Source organism: Thermobia domestica, chromosome 4 (assembly GCF_964235325.1).
Source record: "Thermobia domestica chromosome 4, izTheDome1.hap1.1, whole genome shotgun sequence".
NCBI lineage: Eukaryota > Metazoa > Arthropoda > Insecta > Zygentoma > Lepismatidae > Thermobia > Thermobia domestica.
The window spans coordinates 254,360,788-254,385,663 of NC_137457.1; the positions used below are offsets into that span (position 1 = coordinate 254,360,788).

General features: G+C 31.9%; 1 protein-coding gene across 4 annotated transcripts in view; it reads right to left on the reverse strand.

Annotated features, from left to right (window-relative positions):
• LOC145683990 (uncharacterized) overlaps positions 1-24,876 on the reverse strand; it is a 437,297-nt gene that overhangs the window by 27,536 nt on the left and 384,885 nt on the right. For all 4 annotated transcript variants that reach the window (XM_081755756.1, XM_081755755.1, XM_081755757.1 and 1 more), the window contains exons 2-7: positions 22,394-22,556; positions 16,023-16,100; positions 10,700-11,137; positions 6,311-6,813; positions 3,041-3,185; positions 140-379 (exon numbers count right to left, since the gene is read on the reverse strand). In XM_081755756.1, coding sequence (XP_081611882.1) covers positions 140-379; positions 3,041-3,185; positions 6,311-6,813; positions 10,700-11,137; positions 16,023-16,100; positions 22,394-22,556 — 1,567 coding nt within the window. The remainder of the gene's footprint in view (positions 1-139; positions 380-3,040; positions 3,186-6,310; positions 6,814-10,699; positions 11,138-16,022; positions 16,101-22,393; positions 22,557-24,876) is intronic.

A 24,876-nucleotide genomic window follows, 5' to 3' on the forward strand; every position in this document is an offset into this window, starting at 1 on the left:
TTATTGTATCATTATTATACACGTTTCTGTAAAATGTTTGACTTTCATCAGCTCTACACTAATAATCATTAGTATCTTTAGTGAAACAGATGCCATAGAATATGACACATGACACCGAAGAAAGAAAAAGCTGTCTTACCTTTACAAAACTTCCGGCAAGGTGGTAGAATGTTATTCCCAGGTTGACACGATGGTTCCAAAATAGAACATAGGAACTGTTGAGATCGAGGACTGCAACCCGATTGCATTACCATTTCAAAATACGGCATGGCTGCTTCTAGGTCAGAAGGACGAGTTATCCACGGCAAACGAGGCACTGTTGTCAAATCATACGGCAACACACCTTTACATATTGGAATTTTGGGCGATATGCAATCACCTAAAAATATAAGTTATCAGAAAATTAGTTGTTCAAATGAATACACTAAAAGTGCACAGAATATTCCAATATAGAGAATGTATCAAACTCAGAATTAACTGGTTAGCATATACTCAACAGTAACTCAAAATTCCTATTTAATGTAGATATTACATTAAAAATAATAATTCTAAGAAAGTAGCGGACGCTTGACAACATAAATAAACAAAGAAAAACATTATACTCATTGCTGAATTGTTCTATAACAGTTATTTACAACTGACTGCCCTGTGACGTTACAACTTGCTGCTTTTCCTCTCAGTAAACCATACGAAAAGGTCAAGGAGCTGGCAGACAATCTGATGTTGATAAAAGACAATGGTGATGGACAATCTGATGTTGATAAAATACAATGGTGATAGGCAATCTGATGTTGATAAAGACAATGGTGACAGACAATCTGCTGTTGATAAAAGGAAATGGTGGCAAACAATCTGATGTTGATAAAAGGAAATGGAGGCAGACAATCTGCTGTTGATAAAAGGAAATGGTGGCAAACAATCTGATGTTGATAAAAGACAATGATGACAGACAATCTGATGTTGATAAAAGGCAATGATGATAGATAATCTGATGTTGATAAGAGACAATGGTGACAGACAATCTGATGTTAATAAAAGGCAATAATGACAGATAATCTGATGTTGATAAAAGACAATGGTGACACAATCTGATGCTGATAAAAGACAATGATGATAGAAATATAAAACATTGATAGGAAATTATTGTTTGTTTTTTCGCTGATTTTATTAGATGTAACGGTCAGTTGGAAATGACTTCTCTAAGTTACTACGGTTAAAGGATGAGGTCTGGCACAAATTCATGACTAATTTGGGAGTAATACAGATCGTTTGTAATGATTTAAGTTAAATTTTATTTTCCGCTTAAAAATCACTATACACTCTTCAATTTACAAAAATTTCAACAAGCAATATTAACTTAGAAGAACTGTAGTTATATAGCTTTTAGTTCTTTCTTATAGCCTTCGTGGTTAATAAAATGAGGATTAAAAAATAAATGCGCCAAGAAAGTTGAGAAAAATGAATTCACCAGCAAGAAGCAAGTAAGTAATTTTGTTATCTAAAGCTTATGGTGCCGGGTACATGTAAGTAAAAGTTTTATCATGATAATTTCAAAGTTTCTTTTTGGTTGTTTTAAAGGATTGCAAAATGTAGACAGGTCCTTAACACATCTTTTTGATGCACTGAAACATCAGTAATGTTGCCAATTCAGAGTGTTAATTTATGAAAACTACGATTTCCCTAGTTCCCCCTTACAGAGGCATTATCCGATCAGTTATTCATGGAAATGAAAAATTATTTTTTCTGCTCCATAGTTTCCAAGCTACTCCAACTAAACAAACTGAAAAGTAACGAAAGAACATCCATATGTATGAGTTATGAGCAAATAATTATAATAATAATAATAAAAAAGATTTACACCTTCGGTTACATCTGGTACACTGTGTGGTTCCTAGTGTACTTCAATCATTGCTTCCTAGTTTAAAAATATATGCATGACCAAAGCTTCATTTTGGTATAACCATTAATTGTGTATCGCTTCAGATTCAATAGTTCTACTATCCCAAAGTCTGGGTTGCATTGTTTATTGGACACCCTGTAGAATTCACAATGCTGTAGTTCTTACAAAATTATCCAGGTGTTCATCGTATCACTTCTTCCCCCATCTTTTCATCTTGTAAACGTTTCTATTTTTCATCCCTTTTATTTTAACTATCTATTAAGACTCCAAGGAAGAACCAGAAATTAAGCATGAACAGTTCTTATGACGAAATAGAAACTATAAGCAAAATCATGAGCAAAATTCTGGTGCATGCCACGAATTTGATCGAATACCACAAATTAGATTATTAGGATTGTAATCTTACCAAAATCTAAAATTATTTACGAAGTATTTTCTTAATATTAAACATCAAATATCATCATTAATTCAGGGAAATGTAACGTTCCCCTATCTACATGTATTATATGAATCTTACGAGTTTGCAAAAGTTCATATTGATCTAATTAGAAAAGTTTCATAACTAAACACATTCTACAATAATTCTAATACAATACGAGATTTCAAATTTAGCTGTTAGAGCTATTGAACTCTTGTTACTAATCTTCTATGTGGAAACCACGATGGCTCAGACGTACAGCCTTCACCTCTGGTGCAAGAGGTTCGTGCTTAGCTCCCAGGGCAAGTGAATTTGTAGTGGACATCATATTCATGGGTTTTCTCGGAATTCTTCCACATTGTCACAAATTATTTCATAATGATTCACTTTCACTAATCATCCGTCTACTTTAGCTTCTTAAGGGCATAGCTGTCGGACGTACAACTAGCAATTTCATTTTAATTCATAATCTGATCCATTTCTTACAAATGTTTATACAGTTGTTCAATTACACAATGAACATGCTGGTATTTGCATCATGATTAAACACATCATTCTACGCAATATATTGGATTATTCATACACTTATACTGCATTCTTACCATAAAATTCTCAAAAACATACAAAACTAAGATTGTGATTGTTGTCATGAAATTTTTTCTTAAAAGAATATCATTGTTGCATTAACAACTGAATTTAACAATGAGAATTAATAACCTTACCGTCTGTTTCATTTGATGGTGGTGGGACGTGGGTTGTGGCGTCGTTAACTCTTGTAGGAAGAGTGGGTGAGACTGGCGTTGGCTTTTGAGTGGTTGACTTCTTTGAAGCATCTTCCACCTCAGTAGGTGGCTGAGTGAAAGTGTTCTGAAAACAATACAATAAATAGTGTAAACATTATATTTTATGCATATCCAAGCATACAATTTTTGCATTTAATTCTTACTCAACACATTAACAGAATTATCAATCAAATACATTTTTTACACAATTTTCGGTAACAATAACTTTAAAAAATCTATACATCATGTAGCTGAAGAAAATCCAGTTCTCATATATTTCACTTTTTGAATTAATTTACATTACAGTCCCCTTCAGAACACACTCCCTTTTTATCATTCTATAATATAATGTGATACAATGGGATACAATGTGATATATAAGGGAATATAATGTGAAGGAATGTGTATACGTAGTTCGGAATACATTTATGTGAAATTGATTTAAAAAAAGATCTAGAGAACAGGTTTCGGCAATGAGGACATGCAACTTCAACATAGAATAAGACAAAGAGCCTAAGCCATCAGAAAGGACGTTGTAAGACTTTCCCTTTCAGAAGTCACTTTATCTGGCCACAGGATAAAAAGGCAAGATGATTGGATGATTCTTTTCATTTCACTTATTATCTTTTTTTTTTTTTTTTAATTGGACCTTCTTTAAGTGGATTGTTAAGCCATATATTCTCTGGGACTCATTCTTCAGGGATTTTTCATCTTTATCTGTTCCTAGTTTTAATTTCTTGTATTTGCCAGTATTGAGAAATAGTGATATTACATTTAGAGATGATTAAGTATTCACAAAATGGACTGGAAACTCTTCCCTAATCGACAACAAAAAATACGAAATAGTGATATTACATTCAGAGGTGATTAAGTATCCACAAAATGGACTGGAAACTCTTCCCTAATCGACAACAAAAAATATGAAATAGCGATATTACATTTAGAGGTGATTAAGTATTCACAAAATGGACTGGAAACTCTTCCCTAATCGACAACAAAAAATATGAAATAGTGATATTACATTTAGAGATGATTAAGTATCCACAAAATGGACTGGAAATTCTTCCCTAATCGACAACAAAAAATATGAAATAGTGATATTACATTTAGAGGTGATTAAGTATCCACAAAATGGACTGGAAATTCTTCCCTAATCGACAACAAAAAATATGAAATAGCGATATTACATTTAGAGGTGATTAAGTATTCACAAAATGGACTGGAAACTCTTCCCTAATCGACAACAAAAAATATGAAATAGTGATATTACATTTAGAGATAATTAAGTATCCACAAAATGGACTGGAAATTCTTCCCTAATCAACAACAAAAAATATGAAATAGTGATATTTTTCGAGACTCTCAATATGTGAAACCTTTATTTCTTGTTTTTAAAATTGAAAATGTGTTAATCTATTGTCAGAGTAAACAATTTTGAGATTTTAAAGACAAAATTTCTGAATTCAGAATTCTAAGTTAAAGGTATTTGTAGATTTTCCCATTATGTCTTCAAATGAGTTTCTCTTGCCTGTATCACGCAGACAGATGGTATGAATATTTATTTCTACATTATTATTATTATTATTATTATTATTATTATTATTATTATTATTATTATTATTATTATTATTATTATTATCAGCAGCAGCATCAGTAGTAGTTATTTGAAATGGAATCAATACTGTATTATTTCAAGAATGTGATCTTAAAATAATTTTCAGGCGACACCACTGTTGAAGGACATCCACAAGAAGATGTATCATGTATGTCCTTTTTTTGGAGCTTAAAAAGAAAAATAGTTGAAACTTTTAAACCAGTTATAGTAAAAACATTTTAATTACATTCGTACTTAGAAGATGGATATTGGAGGTCAGAATCATTATGTTTAAAAGCAAGCATTGTTTGAGTAAGAGTGAGTGAGTGAGTGTGTATATATTTGTATGTGAAGGCGACGCCAAGTTCCTTTACAGAGCAAGTCACAGACCATTGAAAGATGGACACCCCAGCGATATTCAGTCATACATTCGTTAGTATTGGAGCCCATGATCTTTTTGATACACCTAACATCCAAGTACCAACTTACTTTTTCTCTCATGCCGTCATATGAAGTACTCCAGCAATAAACTATATATATAATATTTTTTCAATTACATCAGACTAACACACAAACTGTAAACACATAATTGTCACATCTACTGCAAACACATAATTTGCAGTTTAGAAAATATAAAATTATTGCTACAAAATACCTCTTCTTTATCAAATAAGGGCCCCTTTATCAGATCTATTAAAACTAAATATGATGTACAACGTTGAAGAATACTACGTAGGTGCGTAAAAATAATTTAAACATGTATTAAAAGATGATCTATCACTCTTCGAAATTATATATTCCCTTACAAAACAATGTTTTTACAATTCTGAAGACAGAAAAGTATATACTTAAGTATACATGACATAAACAAAATATTGGAGTGTTACATTCTATTTCTCTATTATGATTTCTAGGAAATTTAACTGGATAATAAAATTATTATCTTCATTGAGCACTTGAATATCACGCAATAAAAGGAAATGGAGTTAAGTCTGTCTTCCCCAAGCGTGAGGGGTTTCTTATCGGATTTGTAAGTGCGGCGAATACGTTCAGAACATATTTTTCTTTAATGTTTAATTTGTAACTAGCATAATGCACGTAAATTAAAATAGAATGATGAAATTAACTGGATCTGTTCTACAGCATCCTTAACAAGACAAAACAAAATTGACATGTTGCCAATCTTCAGTACTGCAGTACTATTTAAAATAAGACACTGAAGGTAACGTGTACAACTATTTCCTCAAGATGCCAAAACTTTGTCTACAAGTACTTGCAAATCATACCTCCGTCTCTCCTGTGGTATAATACAGGGTTCTTATGAAGCGTTAACTCTTTACCAAATATATATATAATAACTTGTTTTCTAATTTGAGGTTATTCTTTTCTCGTCTTCGAATGAGTTAAATCTTGAATTAGAGCTAAATTTCGTTCAATTGATCTTGCTTTACCAACAAAAATATGATGCAATTAATGTGCTAATATATGTTAATTTCATTTTATAATGTCGCTGCACAGCAGAACATAAGGAATATAATAAAAGGATGGAGGATAAGATTAAGCGACCTTGATTTTGTTCTGGTTGTATTTTTTCATTATTTTAATTTGTGATTTACCTGAGAAGGTCTAACTACAGGTACTTCTTTCTCTTCATTATGGTGAGGGTCCTTTTTCTTGTCTGAAGCGCCGTATCTACCATCCAAGTCCTTAACCGGTATGTATTTAGGAGTTGATGGTGTGAATTCATCCTTATGTGGCTTCTGCGTCCTATGTATAACAACATATGTTCTTTCTGTTGTTGTTGAAGTTGTGGTAGAGGTTGGAGTAGTTGTTGATGACGTAGAGCTCGTTCTATCGTCTTTATCACTTGGCCTAAACCATGGAGGTATATAGCCAGCTGTGATTACTCCAGTGTCGTCTGGTAGCAAAGGTTTCCTTGGACCTGGTCCAGCGCTCACAATAATATCTTTAACAAACGGTTCTTCAGAGGTAGAAGAGCTTGTTGGTGGAGTCGATGACGAGCCAGATCCTAAGTTTGGAGCAGGAATTATCTCAATGGAAGTCTTTGAACCATGGAATGAGTTGGAAACATTTGGAACTGCTGATGTAGATGGTTTCTCTATAATAAAATAATAATAATAATTTTATTTTGAGTGCTACGAACAGCTCTTGGGTAAAAATATAGCACTTCGTAAAATATTGTCATAAACCCAATATAATAAGTTAACAAGTGAAATAATAATAATAATAATAATAATAATAATAATAATAATAATAATAATAATAATAATAATAATAATAATAATAATAATAATAATAATAATAATAATAATAATTATAAAACAATTGTCAACTAAGCAGGTTAAGATCCTTATTCTAGTGTTAAAATGTACGATTTTTTAAAATTCAAAATGATCTTAAAATCAAGATTCAAATTAAATAATCAATTGCTTAAAATATAATTTTCAAAACAAAATAATTAAAGTTTTACGCCCACCAAGCTAAAATATATCACTTTGTTTTCATAGTGGTTAAAATATACCGAAAATAAATAATAATATCAAAGATATGCAGATAATTCCATATCATAAAGTTAGTACATTTACTTTTTTTTTTTTCATAACTCAGTTTGAATTACAAGATTTTGTAACTCTCTTTAGTATTTCATATTTCGAAGTTAATTGTGTCAGTGGCAATCGATTCCGTATACAATAATTTAATGCTCTTATACTCTTATACTTACTGAACAATATTCGCTAAAATTTGAATAAATAATTTATTAATGAATTATTAATAAATTCAAGTACAGTTTGCTGTCCACAGTAGCTTAGCTTATACACATAATTATGAGAGCAGTAATGCTTTTTAATTTTATAGCACAGTAGTCTAACAAAACATTTCTGTACCTCTCCTATTATATGAAGGAACTTATAAGGATACGTAAAATAATAAATAAATAAATACTAAAAGCGAATACCAGAATTTTACTCAAAGCATATAGAGGTTTACCACACTGACGTCCATGTTTTCTGAATTCAGATAATGTGCATAGACTTCTGCGACATTTCGAAGACCATTCTATTTTTTTCAGAAAGTATGGAACGAACAATGAAAGTGAATTATTTTGCGTTTGATATAAATAAAAGCACAGGAGCTACGGTGCTTAAAAAAAAATCCAAGGAAGGATTTTATGAACCATAGTGTGTTCTGAAGTGTAAAAAAGTAGAGAGTTATTTAGGTGCTCCTAAAATTAAGTCCCAGAAAGTTAATACCAATAAAAAGATTTAAGTAAATTTTATAAAATTAGGTACATCAACTTATCATCTCTAAGGTTTCTCTAATTATCTTTTAAAGTTTTTTTCAGATAATAAAATATGTAATAAATACCAACAAGAGGAAAAACTAGCAGCCAAGTCAAAACAAGAAAAATCGAGTAGTTCTCGAAATATCCCGGAAGTTTGTGCATATTATCTGATTTCAGGGGACAGAATATGGAGTTGAGTGTGATAAGCTAAAATACACGTAAGTATCTCTTACGTTAGTAAGTAACCGTACAGGAGGTTCTTCCTATTGGTTGTATGTTATCGCCAATCATATCTAATTAAACCCAATATTGTTTAGACAAAACAATATAAATCGTTTATCTAGCTAGTTATTATCTAACCCTTTCAGTCGTTTTGTCCATTCCAATTGACATACATTTTATTCTATTATTTCTCATGTTTACAATGAAAAGTTTTAGTTGAAAACATCTGGTATTTTAGATAGACGCTAGATGTTATTGTTAATAGGATAACTTTATATTTAGCGACGCTACAGTGAACTATAAGAGTCCTGAAATGAAGCTGAATGTCTACCATGAAGAATTGTGGAATGTGAATTGAAGTTTTCCTTATTTCTTGTGTCCTTTGTACACATTATGAAATCATTTTGATTGTTTTACCTTGTTAAATAATCAAACATCAGCATTTTGTAAAAATTTGCTTCAAATAATATTATCTGTCGAAAATATTTGCTCATTATAATGGACAAATAGACTCAACGGTAATTTTCGGCTTTTGAGTGCTCCCGTAGCCTCGCACATTAGCATTCCACCAATTCTTACTTCATCATTCACTTGCCTTAATCATTCGTCGCCCTTAGCCTAAAGGGCATACACGTTGGGCTTTAAACTGAAAGAGTTTTAAAATTTTCCTTTCTTTTGTAGAAACTTTGATCTTGAGAAGGATGCAGATACCATTTTAGACTATCGATGACACGAAATACTTATGATTTGTATTAACTTAAGAGTGTGTATTGCATTCAAATTGTGTACACAAAATAATTGAATCAGTACGTTCAAAAAATATTTTAAACAATGCTTTATTTGAGAAAATATTAGAGTGGAAGCGATGAAAAATTTGGAGAACGCATCATTAATGTGTTTCCGAAACACACACACACATACATACAAAAAAAAAACTATTTAAGGGAATAGCAACCACTCACGAAACTTTTCTCTTCAAATCAAAGCACTGAGTGTACACATGCGTAGTGTATCGACGTTTCACATGGATCTTCATTTCTTGTTTATTTGTCTCCTCATAATTTCTATTCTGTGCATCAGAAAACAACAGAATTAATATAAAATTGTTCAGTTTTGCGAATAAAGTGCTCTTAGTTAAGTGTTAGAAAGCGCAGTAAGACAGGCGGCATCAAAAAATGAGAGATCAGAGAAAATTCCATTTTTTCATAACTTATTGCATTGTAACTTCTATTCTATGGAGCATAAAGTAAAAAATCACATAGTAAAGTTACTATCTCCAGAAATGTTCTCACCTCTATGTTAATTAGCTTACTGAAACAGAGGGAAATACCACACGTTTTAGGAAGGTAATTATGAAAAAAAATCATTTTTCCTCATAGTTCGCTGCATTTTAACTTTACCCCATGTAACATATGACAAGAAAATATGTAAAAAAAAAAAAAAAAAAAAAAAAAAAATGAAGTTGCTAGATGCCAATTAGCGCGGAGTAACAGCGCCGCAAATTTTCAAAGATAATGACTAGAGAAAACTCTGTGTTTCGTTGTAATTAACTGCATTATAGCTTTCTGTTTTACTGTATTTCTAAGACTTTTCTATAAATCAAATGAAAATAGTTTTTAATTTTCTTCAATTTTATCTTTCTTTATGTTGTGATATATATGTTTATATCGGCAACTTTATCAATATCCCTCATTACATTTCCGGTGTTGATACAACCACAAATGCCCAGGATATAGATATAATAAAGAGGATATTATTAGTGACCACGAAGCAGCAGCAGTATCTGGTAGATCCGAAACAACAAATATTTTTTCCGAGAAAAAAAGAAGATATTTGATTCAGAAAGAAGGCATTCATTTCTCTAAATTTGAATATTCTACAAAATGACTGGAATTCAGTTCAATTATCAGCAAATGAGATTCATCTGATTGACTACAATACATATGGAATTCTTAAGTAAATATTTATAATATGCTTGAAATTACCAACCTATATGTCCTACAGTCAGATAATTCATTCAAATCTACAAACAAATAGAAATTAATTCTTTCATAATGCTTCACTTGATAAATTGTCTGAAACATCAAAATTTCTCGTGATTGAACTAATCATTTTTCAGACTTTGATGAAAAGAAATAATTCTCTAGGTAAAAATGACAGGATATAGTAAAGATAAATCCACATTTATTTCTAAAAATGCGCTGTACACTTGTGTTTTGTTGAAGACAAATATTGCTTAAAGAACTTCCGTGAGTAAGAATTCACACAGTCTGAGTTTATATGTCGATTGGAATAAACGTACTGTAAAATATAAAGGACATACTGTAAAAATATAAATAAAAAATCTTTTAATCTTTTTTTTCTTGTTTGTGTTATTTGCATCCTTTTCAAGTCTCTTAGGTGCAGAAATAATAGTTTTAGCGGTTAGAAAAAAAAAGTCTAAAAGGGTTATAGTTCTTCTAATGGAAAAATCAGTTACCTGATGATGGTACTTCAGGTGACGGTGAAGGTGAGGGAAATCTAAACAAGTCATCTCCGTCTTTCTTGTCCACTTCTTCAACATGACCGTTACTTTCCTCTTCTTCCAGCGGATGACTAGTAGTTGATGTACTAGAAGGACCTGACGGGATGGATGACGTACTTTCCTGTTGATATGCTGTTCCTTCTAAGTTCATCGTTCCTCCGTCTAGTGATACGACGTCTGGATCGCCTTCCGTGAACAGTTTATGGAACCAATCCTCGTCGTTATTAGTGTCTTCGGAGGCTGTATCTGAATCTTCATGGGAAGGTGATAGTGTGTTGGACTCTGGAGGCTGCAGAAAAGTTGGAGGAGGATCCGTTTTCGAAATTTTATGAATCCAGTTGTCATCGTCATGCTTTCCATGAACGTTATATACTTCCATAACATTCATGGAACCTAAAATCAAATGGAAAATATATTATTACCGTTTACTGCTTAAAATATTAACTGATAATTGATTTTATTCAACTTATGTGCATTATATACAATGATCTCGTAACACTTTAAACTGCAATAATAACTACCTGTAGTAGAAGTATATAAAAGTGTATATTTATAAGTTCTAAGTTACAGCAGGGACCGCGGTAACTCAGTGGTAAAGCATTCACCTCTGGTACATAGGATCCTCGATTCGATCCTAGCTCACGCCAAGTGAGCTTTGTGGTGGACAAATACCATGTGTGGGGGTTTTCTCGGGGTTCTCCCCTTTCCTCCCACTTTCTTCATTCCACCATTTCATTCATCTCTCATCATCACCGTCTCCTTTAACCTAGCAGGCATAACCGTAGGACGTAAAACTGAAAGATTTCATTTTATTTTAAACTTAGTTACAGCAAGCCTCCTTTTATTGGATGAAATTTAAACATTCATCCACATTTTTACAGCAATTTCTTGACCCTATGTTTGAAGTGTTAATAATTTTCTTATATTGGTATTTAGTTGTACAGTTTCATTCCCTCGAATAGAGTCGTGTATATGGATGTTGCTAGCCGAAATCTTGAAAAGTGTAAATATGTGGAAATTCTGATATTGTACGAGTGAAAATCTACATTAGTTTCAAAAATACTGTGTGAATGTATATATAAAACTGTTTCCAAAGCAGAGGGAGGTGTAATATATTTAGAGTTTGAAACAAAGCCTGCTAAGTTGAAGGATATTAACAGTATGTATTACCACTTTGTAATAAACGTGTCAACTGTATACAACAAAGCACCAATTTCGTACAACTCATCATGTACATAATTGCGATTTTGAGTTAAGTATGTTCCAAAATACTTCATCATGTTAGGGTTGTAATGCAGTACGCCAATCAAGATTTATCTCAAAGCAACATTTTCATGTTCAAGTTATTTAAAAGTATATATTAAACGTCTACGAAATGCTGGCAAAAATAGTTAAAGTAGTAGTGAATGTGGTCTCGAGATAGGAATCCCAATTTTTAACGTCGTCTTTGGAGTAACAAACAGGTAAATGAAACAATAATACATTTTGCTTATAGATATAAATTTAAGCACAATTAAATCATTACTATTGTTAATTATATTACATCAGAAAGCGTCGTAATGGCACATTACCGGATAGTTTCGATAGGTTCTCGTATCTTCTTCAGATGTTAAATCGAAACTCTCTTTTGTTAATATATTTCACGCCTCTTGATACTAACTTTGGGTTCTTTAAATTTTACCGGTATTGGTCAGATGTATAATCTGATTACCACCCTTGTCAGAATGAAGATAAATAAACATATGAACTCACGCCTTCAAGTATGTCGAATTTATGCAAATTTGCTGCTACAGCTGAAGAAAATGTTTCATCGTTCATTTACATTTACCACAATATGTTACGTATAATATAACGAACAGTTTGATAAAAATAATTTTTAGTAGTGTAATGATATCTTGAAGTCCAGTTCTCACTCTTTCTCTCACATAATAAAAGCTAGAAGTAAATTACATAATGCATACGGATTCTTCTTTCAACAAACGTTAATTGGGTGCAAGAATGTTTTATTTTCAAAATACGAATTCTAGTATTAATTTCTCATATGGTACTACGTTTTATTTATCTTCGTTCTGACAAGGTGGTGATCAGGTTAGACATCTGAACGATGTCGTATAAGTTTCAAGAAGTTAAAGATAGTGCCGTGAGATGAGCGATTAATTAAGTTGAAGTTTCGATTTAACTGCTGAAGAAGAGAGCTGAATCTCTCGAAACTATATGGTAATGTAAAATTACGATGCTTTCTGAAATAAGTTTCAATATTAACATCGGAGGCACGATGACTCAGTGGCAAAGCGCTTACCTCTGGTATGTGGAGGCCCTGGTTCGATTCCCGGCCAAGTAAGTTTGTGGTGGACAACTTCATATCCGTGGGTTTTCTCGGGGTACTCCCGTTTCCTCCCACATTCTCATTCCAGTGACTTTTCCATCACTTGCCTTAATTATCCGCCTCTCTTAGCATAAAGAGCATAATCATGGAACGTTAAACAGGAAGATGTCATTTCATTTTTCATTTCCAATATTAACATATTACACTTTCTTTTTGGTAACATTAAAAAATAAAAGGCTTAATTTATTACGTTATTCGTTCTAAATGTAGTCCATAGTGAATTAGGTAATACCTTTGGTAAATTTTTTTCAAACAACAAACAGTTAAAATGAAAATAACCATTTTACTTTATTTTATTTCATATTTCTCATGAGACGAAGTAAATATGAATTTAAAATTATATTACACTGATATTTACTATATACTGCATGTTAATGTCTATTGGCTCGACAATTCCGGTATCCTGCTACTTGGAGACGTCGCCCAATAATGAACAAGGTCATGAAAATAATCAAACTACCTTCAAAATGTTATACTTGTTAAATTATCCAAACTAACAATGAACACTCCACTGATTTGTAGAAAACCCAGACTTACGAACTATCCTCCCTGGGAACTTGAACTCTTCCCTTTCAATTTTATCCCGAACTAAATTATAAAAATGTTCAAATTTAATATGTTCCTGTGTTCTACTATCCAAAGTAATTTCCCAGATCTTACATACATAATTCGTTTCTCCCGTCCCAATTTTCTTCAATCTATACGCATAAATTTTTTTGCCACTAAAACGATAAACTTATCTATTTCCAACCCTTTCGGAACTTCGCCAGTTAGTTCTCCCAGATAAGATCTGTGGTAAATTTGGATTTTGTATCTCGTCGCTGTACAGACATGATACTGTCAGTGTCGCAATAAAGAACTTGGTCCGGTCCTACAGCTGTCAATAACTCGTGAAGGCGAAGCCTCGCCCACGATATGATGAACGAGGCAAGTACAGTACAACATTCGAGAACTTCCATGGTTTGTTTTCGTTCTCGATGTCTTTGTATGTGACGAGGAGATGGCGTTGACCAATGGGCGTTACTGTTTGCACCTTGTATTGCGCTGACAGCAGGTACGACAAAATCTTTCTGGAATGTCAACGACTTTTGATTGTGGAAGATCAGTTTAATTCTTTTAAAATTAGCGTTTGATGTAGTTAACAGCATTTCCCATATGTTTTGCACAATGAACAAGGGCTTCCTTCTGAATTTATAAGGATATCAACACAAGTAAATCTTCTGCTCTTTAATACTTGTACATTAATCATTATTTTTTAAAACAATTTTGATTGTTTTCAGAATCATTATTGCATGCCTATCATTTTCATCTCTTTTCACGAATGCTACACTTGGACAACAGACTACCGCATCTTCTATGTTGTAACAATTTTCGATTTTCAGTCAATGCAAGTACAGTTTTGTAAAAAAGAATAGAAAACTGGCTACATATCTCCCTTCAAAAAGCATTGTATTCTTATCTGTCGATGAAATTAGATTCAACTTATGTACATTTGTTTGACCAATTGAGATCTTTGCTTCAAATATGAAAATTTTCTATTACGGTTGTGACCATTTTTTTACTTATTTATTTATTTATTTATTTATTTATTTATCAAACAAGACTATAGAAAACTTTTTACTTACTTTTTTTTAGGGATTTGAAAAATTAAAATTAAAGAAAGTAATGGTATGTATGACTCAACAAAGGACACAAAGTTCATTACAATATCTGCACTACTACTATATATTTGATATGAAAATGTTCGCATATTTATTTTGTTAACGCAACAGTCATTTCGTTCAAATGCAGTGTTGAAGAATTTTCTTTTTCTTTTAAAAAGAACTTTCTTTACAATGTCCATATTGAAACGACATTTCTACAGGAGAATTTTTAAAGAATATATCATTTCTTTATAACGCATTTTATATAATTCTTTCCGTTATACTAAATATATCTATGTTGTAATCCAATTTGTTAATTTCGTTGTAGGAATCACTCATTCTTCATGTAAACGATTTCCAATAAATACTAGTTTCTAGCAGTATAATGTTTCAATATTTCCGTTCCCTGTTTTATAATTTAGACTCTGTAAATCTAGAAGTAATATCAATAGTATTCTCTTAATTTTATTCTTGAGTACTTTGTATAAATACAAAAGATCAGAAATAATCCTTATCAGAAATAATAATAAAACACAGATAAATCAATTAAAATGATTTTTGGTTTATCATTTGTGTTTTAAATTATTTAGATTCATTATGCTAACGCTCCGATGAAACAAAACCGGTTATAAGTTTTTGAAAAGTCAGTGGAATCCACGTAAAATCAAATAAAATATGTATGAACCCCAAAAACAAAACCAGTTGGTTCAGGTTTATCTCTATGAAAACTTCATGAAGCATAAAAAGTCTTTACTTATCGTAGGTAAAATAAAATTTTCTATGAGCATCACTGAAGATTTCCCAACATGTAAAATGTTAATTTTGATTAAAAGAAGTATAATATCAAGAACTACAACAGTCTCAAGTCTTAAAGTTTGGTATTCTCTATTGTATCATCAAAATATACATAATCTTGTTTTCGTTTGTACGTGAGAGTTTTACATTTACTTATATTCAAAATTTAAAAATAAGAAGAGGGTCTTAACACACCTTTTATTACGAGATGATTTGTAATTCATATCATAAATATTAAGTAATCTGGGATTATAGATATTTAGAGTTTCAGAATTACATCGCTACAAAGAAATATTTTTAGTTTATTATTATTATACACTGCTATATGGTTTTTGGCATTTAATTTGCATATTAAGGAAATAAAACTCACGAAAAAAATTGCAAAATACTGTTGAGTTTAGCATATTTAATGAAATGCGTTTATCGAAAACATACAGTAACAGGCAGTACATACCTGAATTTCCTTGTATTTTTTTCAATACTCCTTCCGAAGAATTCTTCGACGTAGGATTTTGGTGAAAGAGTTGCATATCTGCAATACGAAGTATATTTAAAAAATAAAATTCATCGTCATAGAAAATAAGCTTTAACTATTATTGCTTCATTAGGTTGTTCTACTATCATAAATTACTACAATAAAATTCAGTTTCATTCTACAAATAGACTGAACATGAACAGTCCAGACAGATTATGATTATACTAGAGTATCACGAGACATATTAAATACATATACATATTAACTGTTAGAAAAACATACGGTTAAGAAGAGAGAGCCGTTGTTTTCGTTAAAAATTAATAATAATATTGTTAATTAACACATTAACTTGTTTCTTGGTATTGTAACATTTTTCGATAATATATTGAACTAATACCCATTATCTTCGGGCTTTACTCATAGAATATTTACTTTATAGAAAATCAATTACCTTCTAAGCTCAGAATTCAAAGTATTCTTTTCTGAATGACCGAAAATTATGTGAGATAACATTAAAGACTTATTAAAAGAATGAAAAGGATAAACGTAGTGAAAGAATGAAATTATTAAGACTTATTAAATGAATGATAAGACTGAATATTTTATTAAAAGAATGGCGAAATTAAAGACTTATTGAAAAAATTATGAGACTAAAGACTTAATATAAAGAATGATGAGGCTAAAGATTTATTAAAAGAATGACAAGACTGAAGACTTATTAAAAGAATGGCAAAACTAAAGACTTATTCAAAGAATGATAAGACTAAATACTTATTAAAAGAATGATAGGACTAAAGATTACTAAAATAATCTTAAGACTAAAACTTATTTAAAAAATGACAAGAATAAAGATTACGAAAGAATAATAATACTATGTACTTATTAAAAGAATGACAAAACTACAGATTTATTGAAAGATAATAAGACTAAATACTTATGAAAATGATACGATAAAAGCTTATTGCAAGAATGAAAAGGATAAGGACTTACTAAAAGAATGATAAGACTTACTAAAAGAATGATGAGATTAAATACTTATTAAAAGGAAGACAAGGGTAAAGATTCATTGAAAAAATGATCAGATTAAAGAATTATTAAAAGAATAACAAGACTAAAGACAACTGAAAGAATGATAAGACTAAAAACTTAATAAACGAATGACAAGGCTAAAGACTTATTAAAAGAATGACAAGACTAAAGAGTACTAAAATAATGATAAGCGTAAAGACTTGTTAAGAGAATGGCAAAAATAATGATTTATTGAAAGAATGATAAGATTATGTACTTATTGAAAGAATTACACAACCAAAAGTTTTTTTTTGAAAGAATGATAAAACTAAAAACTAAAAAAATGATAAGACAAAAGGCTTATTAAAGGAATGACAGGACTAAAGATTACTATACTAATGATAAGACTGAAGACCTATTATAAGAATTGCAAGAATAAAGATTTTTTAAGAGAATGATAAGACTAGGTAATTATTAAAACAATAAATGACTAAAGATATATTGAAAGAATGATAAGACTAAATAATTATTAAAAGAATGATAACACTACGTATTTATTTAAAAAAACGAAAATAACTTATTATAAGAATATGACTTATGAAAATAATGATAGGACTAAATACTTATTAAAAGAATGATTAGACTTAATAAATGACAATTTACAGTGACTAAGATTATTATTTTGATTATGATTAAAAAAAAAGGTTGGAATGCGAATGCAAGAAGTCCTAAGTACAGAGACTATACTGATCATTCTTTTTCTAGTAAATAATTGTAGTAAAGAACAATCATTACCTCACAATTATAATCGTATAGAAATTTGCTAAATATTCAAGTAATTTTGAAATTAATCTAGCTTAAAAAAGATTGTTCAGTAATTTGAAACGTTTCTCGTCTCCAACCTGATGAAGCAGAATTCATTATTTCTCAATTTACCAAAATTTAATAGCTAAGTACACATGATAGTTGTAGAATAAGCTTCTTCTAAACTCATGCTGGAAGCAATATCAACTACTAGATACGAGACTCGTAATGAATCTGAACTATTAATTGCAAGGTTCAACTAAGTTGTAACTAAATAAAACAATTAGACAACTTTATTTGATTTTTTCGAAAAACCCTTGTTACAATATATCATTAGAATCATCTACATAATTCAAACATGATAATGTAATAAATGATTAGAGAAGACAAATAAATAAAGCGTATAACAATGTTATTTAATTGCAACTTAATCGAATCTTGCAATTAAGAATTGCTTTCAATAATAACTTGAATATGAATTGTAACAACAATATACTGTGAAATAGTTTTATGTATTGATAATTCTTAATAATTTACTAAATTCCGTAGCAACAAAGTTAAGTTCAGTGTAAGATTTTATCACGGTTCACGAGAGTTGTCAAGATGGAAGAATAAGCTCTGGAATTTTAATAATTTACTTTATAACAAGTTATTTTGTACTGCATTTTATTCATACAAGTGACTACTTTAATACTCCAAAAGATATTAAAACAAGAAACGCAGGGACAAATATTATGAAAATAAACACAGACTAATGAGATATCCATCCTTAGAACGTTTTAGAATCTACTACAACTAATTCAACTATTATTGAATATGCTGACATTATAATGATGCACCATTACAATTAAAAAACAATTTATCATCAGCAAATATTATTATACTTATAAGATCAATTATGCTAAGGTACCTGGAAAACCTAAAAGTCAAGGTCTTCTAGAATTTCTGTAACTACATATTGACACCATGGTGAAAATATATTATACTTAGACCAATGATATATAATTATTGAAATGAGGATGCAGTGCAGTAAGGATGCCTTAAATATTTTAATCATTAAATATGACTCATTCAAATAATATTTGATGTTATAAACGAAACGGGTACAGCAAGGACTGAGCTTCGTAATTAAAATTTCGAATGACGAAGTACAGAATACAGAATCGTGATTCGTACTTTGAGAAAATGTACTAATGTACTAATACTCTGTACTAATGTTATTAATGTAAGTGTAGTAAGGCTAATATCAAAATAAATTTAATCAATCTTAATATTTATTGTACAACTGAGTCTTTTTCTACAAAAGTGAAAAGCAAATAAATGTAGTCTATTCGTGAAAGATGTTCAAAGAAAGTTGTAGAATCATTGCATTTTTACAAATGTTTTTACTTTTCTGCATACAGTTCTCATAGATCATTTATATAAGACACGTCATTTGCTATACAATATCTCAGATTCTACCTTAAACTGAAGGTCCACTCTCATATAGCTTCGGTACTGAAAAGGGACACTAAACTCCCATTGACCAACCACAAAGCGGTATTACAATAACTTGTTAAAGTGGTCATGATTATGACTTATCCACCTGCTTGTCTTTTATAGCATATCTCTGGAAACATGATATATAATGACATTCACATGCTATATATATTAAAATGCAAGATTTATATGTTTGTCTCCAAAGAAAAGTTTATATGTTTGTCTGCAAACTTTTCGACACTGAAATCTCGAAAACTACAAGTGCTAGAAACGTGCCGTTTTCGCTGGTCGATTCCAAATTTCGTGTAGGTTCTCAAGTTCTAATTGAATATTTAAAAAAACATGGTCGTTATTTCTTTATTACATTTTTAGGGGTACACTGGAAGTGTTGAAATATTAAAGAAAAAGCATCATATCCTGTGAGTTATACATTCCAACACAACATAGTTGTATACAGGGGTTGTACATCTCTCAGGCATTTGCTTCATGACCAAATGATAATGTTAAACAAAGGATAACCATTTCTCCAGTCTAACACGTAAGATAAATCTTTATTGTTTGGAGTGTTTTGCGCAATGAACACCATATAATATTGACATTATAATTAATTAAGTACGTCCCGTATGTATTTGGTTATTACAGACTGCATGCAAGAAGAAAGAAAGCACTGATCATATATGAATCAAAATCCAACCGGAAGTAGGCTCAATCTTGCAAACGGTGCGAGACATTGAAAAAATCTCCCCCTTAAGGTACCATTTGCTGATTTCTATCAAGACGTCTTTCACTTGTGTCTGTAAAGGGACATGTACAGATGTTGTGAGGAATGACAAGGAGATTCCTGCTCGTATGTAAATGATGCGCTGAGTAGGGAGCGCAGGTTCAGCTAGTTAATATTATTAATATTACATAAATTGAGCACTTTTACTGTACAAAAATTCAGTTTTCGCTGATTACATCAATAGAATATTCAACTACAACAATCAGTATGGTATGTTTTCTCCATCAGTAAAATCAAACACTTCTGCATGTATGTTCAAACAATACCAATATGCTCATTATAGGGCATTAGAAATTTATTAAATAGTTTATTAAACATTTACTGTGGGAATATTATTTTTTGACAGAAGAGTAAAACAAATACATCTTTGTCTTTTATTACGAGAGTATGTATCATTTCACATGATTGAGTGTGTGATAGTAGGTTCTTACAAATACAAGAAAACTTATAGGTATTGATTGAAGAATTAGTACTTTGTAAGATTTAAAGACTTTTTTTCTACATGATATTCTTGATGACAAATTTAACTGTTCCATTTTTGTAGAATAAAATATGTATATGTTAGCCACCCTTTCACAGAAAAATAGCCAGCATAAAAAAATAATACTGTAGACGATATTAATGAACTATACCGAATAAAAGGTGATTCCTCACATCAAAATAAGAAAGAATTTCATGTGGGAAAAAATGCACAGTTTCGGAGCTAGGACCGCCTAAAACGTGAAAATAATAATAATAATAATAATAATAATAATAATAATAATAATAATAATAATAATAATAATAATAATAATAATAATAATAATAATAATAATACATTGCAGTACGTGTTATTCTGAGTTGGCAGTTCCTAACATTTCCAAAGGCTATATGGATAGCACACGTGCCTTTGGCATAGGAGAGTTTGATTTGAGTTCAATTGACGGCGGGACCTCTTGTGGTTCGGATTCCCATTAAGCTGTAGGTCCATGTCTCATATAGCCTCGCTGCTGAGCGAGATGGTAAATTGAAGTCAAATCTAAAAAAAAATTAAAAAAAAAAAAACACTTTCGACTTCCTTCTACGTATTCTGTGTTCATTGCTCAAAGTTTTTGTCTAACTACTTTGGATCCACCTATTTTTGAGAACTCTGCTTGGGAGCATGTCTGGAAATTATGATCTGTCAGAATTCCCCTGTGCACTACTGCAGACTGCTGAAATGTGTATTTTTGGATGGCGTATGTTTGACTGCCTTTATGTTGATTTGGACCACCACTCCACAGTTCCTCTTGTTCAAAGTAACGTGCGTTGTAATATACAGGGTGTTTCAAAACAACACCGACAACGTTTGGGAGGTGATTCCTCATACCAAGATAAGACAAAAAGTATAGACCAACCTGGGTGCACAAATGCTTCCTTTCGGAGTTGTAGGCTGCCGAAAACATGAAAAGAATGTTTTTAAAGGCCCATAGCTCCAAAACTATGGGACCTAACGTAGTCGGGTCAAGACTTCACTTAGGAACTAACATGTGCCCTATCCAAAAATCCATGTTTCACAATCCTGCAGTACTCGCGCAACAATTTTTATGGAGTTTGGCTACGGGCATATAAATTGAAGTACTCACCAACTACCTCTATAAAAAATGTTGCGGAAATACCATAGGATTCTGAAACATGGGTATTTGGATAGGACACATATTAATTCCTAAGTGAAGTCTTGACTCGACTACGGTAGGTCCCATAGTTTTGGAGCTATGGGCCTTTAAAGAACATTTTTTCATGTTTTCGGTAGCCTATAACTCCGAAAGGAAGCATTTGTGCACCCAGGTTGGTCTATACTTTTTGTCTTATCTTGGTATGAGGAATCACCTCCCAAACGTTGTCGGTGTTGTTTTGAAACACCCTGTATGTTTTGCATAATTTTAAATGGCCCTAGCTCTGAACACTATGCGAAAAATTGAGTAATAATATGAAAAAATAATAAACGGCTGATATTCGTGCTCAATCCAAGGTTCTCGGTGCTGCTGACATGAACAGTGATACTTATCCCCAATTGGCATGGAGGTGATGGACAGAAGTACAAAGAAGGTGACATTATGGAAGTTTTCTAATAGTACACTTTCCTTGTAGTGCGTATCCTAAGGGGGAAGGGGTTCAAATACTTTCCACAAACCTATTTTCCTCGTTTGAAGAAAAGGCGTTTCAGTTAGTTCAATATAAAAGAGATAACTTTGCCTTAGGATAAGATTTTGTTAGCCTTAAAAATACATAGTACGAAATTATATGTGCAATATCTTACCGACTAGTAAGAAGTACATGATCAATCCAAGAACCACTAAGATAGCGAAAAGCACCAGCAGACATCGTAGAACTCGAAATGATGTTTTGTTTTCATAGCAGCAGCCACAGCAGCCAGATTGAGCCCTGGACCCAGGGCGATAAATGGGGTCAGTTGATGAGCCCTGCAAACAAGCAAACAAAAAATATAAATAAATACATGAGTAAACGAAATCACCATATATATACTATAACATTTACAACTTATTTATAAGAAGTATGTGCGGTGCGTCATGTTAAGATTGTCTATGACTTAGGAGAGGAAAACAATATATTTAATTTGATTGTCAGTTTATTGTCTCTTTCAGCAACGAGGCTATAAGAGACGTGGACCTACAGCTTAAAATGGTATCCGAACTACATAAGCTCCCGCCGGGAATCAAACTCGGGTCTCCCACTCCAAAGACGCGTATGTTAACCGCTTATCCATAAGGCAGCTCAAGAAAACAACAGATACAAGTATTGCTTAACTGCATTTTAACATATGAACGGTTCGGACGAAGACAACGGTAAACACTGCTTTCGGTAAAATTGAGTTATTGGGTAGAATGCAGACCCGTAGCCATGAAGGGACTAGGCCCACCCTAAATTATTGTTATGCCCCCTCTTAAACATAATATTGTAGCTGTATAGAATTTTGAAATTAAAGCAAAACTAGAGATAAAATTCTTCCAACTTTAATTACTAAATTAAATTCAAATTTGGAGCATATTTCACTTTTAATACGTAAACTGATGTACGCTTTTTGCTCCATGCACCAAACATCTCCCATTGCCCTCATCTCATAGTCAAACTCAAGTACCGTGTTATTGCACCGTGACAAGCATAAAAAACATGGAAACACATTACGCACTTCCAAAGAATAATTAAATCGAAGTAATACTCAACGTTTCGCATACCTTGCAGTCACATCCAGTCACCTTTAAAACTTTTAGTTGTTCGTTTAATTGTTTGAGTGAATTTTAGTGTTCTTTACAGCAGCAAGGCTATACGAGACATGAACCCATAGCATAGTATGGGATCCGAATCATAAAGGTATTTGCTTAGATAAACATATGTTCAAAAATAAGCCAAAAAAATGTAAGGTGAGAATGATCTATAATAAATGAATAAAAAAGTAAATGAGTTTGATGCTGTTCTTTATGTTTGTTAATGCCTCCTCAGTATTGATTTCTGCTTCCTCTAAGAATTCGGGCTGCCTACAGGCCTGGTGAAATGGATTGGGATCGGACCACAGAACAGTATATAGATGTAATTTAATTTTTGAAATCTATCTCCATATGTCAAGGGAAGCTTGTTTAGTATATGTCATTACATTACATTGCATGAGAATGTTGAACTTGCCTTTCCCAGTTTAATTGGAAATAAGAAAATGTGATATATCATTCTCTTCCCTTGAGCCTCTCATATATAGTACATAAATTTTAAAAAAAATAATAAAAAATAAAAAAGAACAAGAACTATGAATTACGAGGCGTGTTTTTTAAGTAAGGTCTGTTTGAACATAAGTACACAACGAAAGGTTATTTCAAAAAAGTAAATGTATCTTCAAAAAGTACATACTTTATTTTTCGATATAGTTGCCAAGTTTGTTCAAACACTTATCATACCTCTCAACCAATTTCAAAATACCCTCTTCATAAAAACTTGCCGCCTGCTCCGATAACCAAGAGTTCACTGCTGTTTTTCGGCACCCAACGGGAGCACAGTTTCCTAAACTTTAGGTGTTCAGAAACAATTTTGTAAATCACTGATCTCGACAGTCAGGAAATTCGTTTGAGAGACCTGTTATTGTGAAGCGCCTGTTCTCACGAACCCTCGCTTCAACTGAAGCCACCAAATCGTCTGTAATCGAAGAAGGGCGACCGGAGCGGTCCTCATCATGGACGTTGTCGCGGCCATTTTTGAATTCTCGTACCCACTTACGTACTTTGCTTGCACTCATAACAGTATCACCGTACGCTTCGGAAATATGTCATGAATTCGTGCAGCAGACAGGTTTCTTGCTGACAAAAACTGTATCACTGAGCGAACCTCATACGCGGCGGGCGACTTGATAGTCTTAAACATTGTAAAAGCACAGAACACAACCGTACAGGTCAGCTACGGAGCTGAAACTGAGCACAGTTATTCCCGAGGCATGCCGGTATACGACGCACACGCTCGTTGCGGTATGCGCGCGAACTACTAGTGTCTACAACAACAAAACGGACCTTACTTAAAAAACACGCCTCGTATTATCGGCAACGAACGACAAACTTCTCAGCGTGATACTCGTACAAATCAGTTTTTCTGCATTTTCTCCAAAACTGCACATTATAATTTACCCTCAAGTATCTCATTTTGTGATATGTCGATTCATATATGACTCTTCTCTGAACATCATATTTCTTTAAAGGATTTTGATCGATTGTTATCTCATATTTTAGGTACCAAATTCTGAGG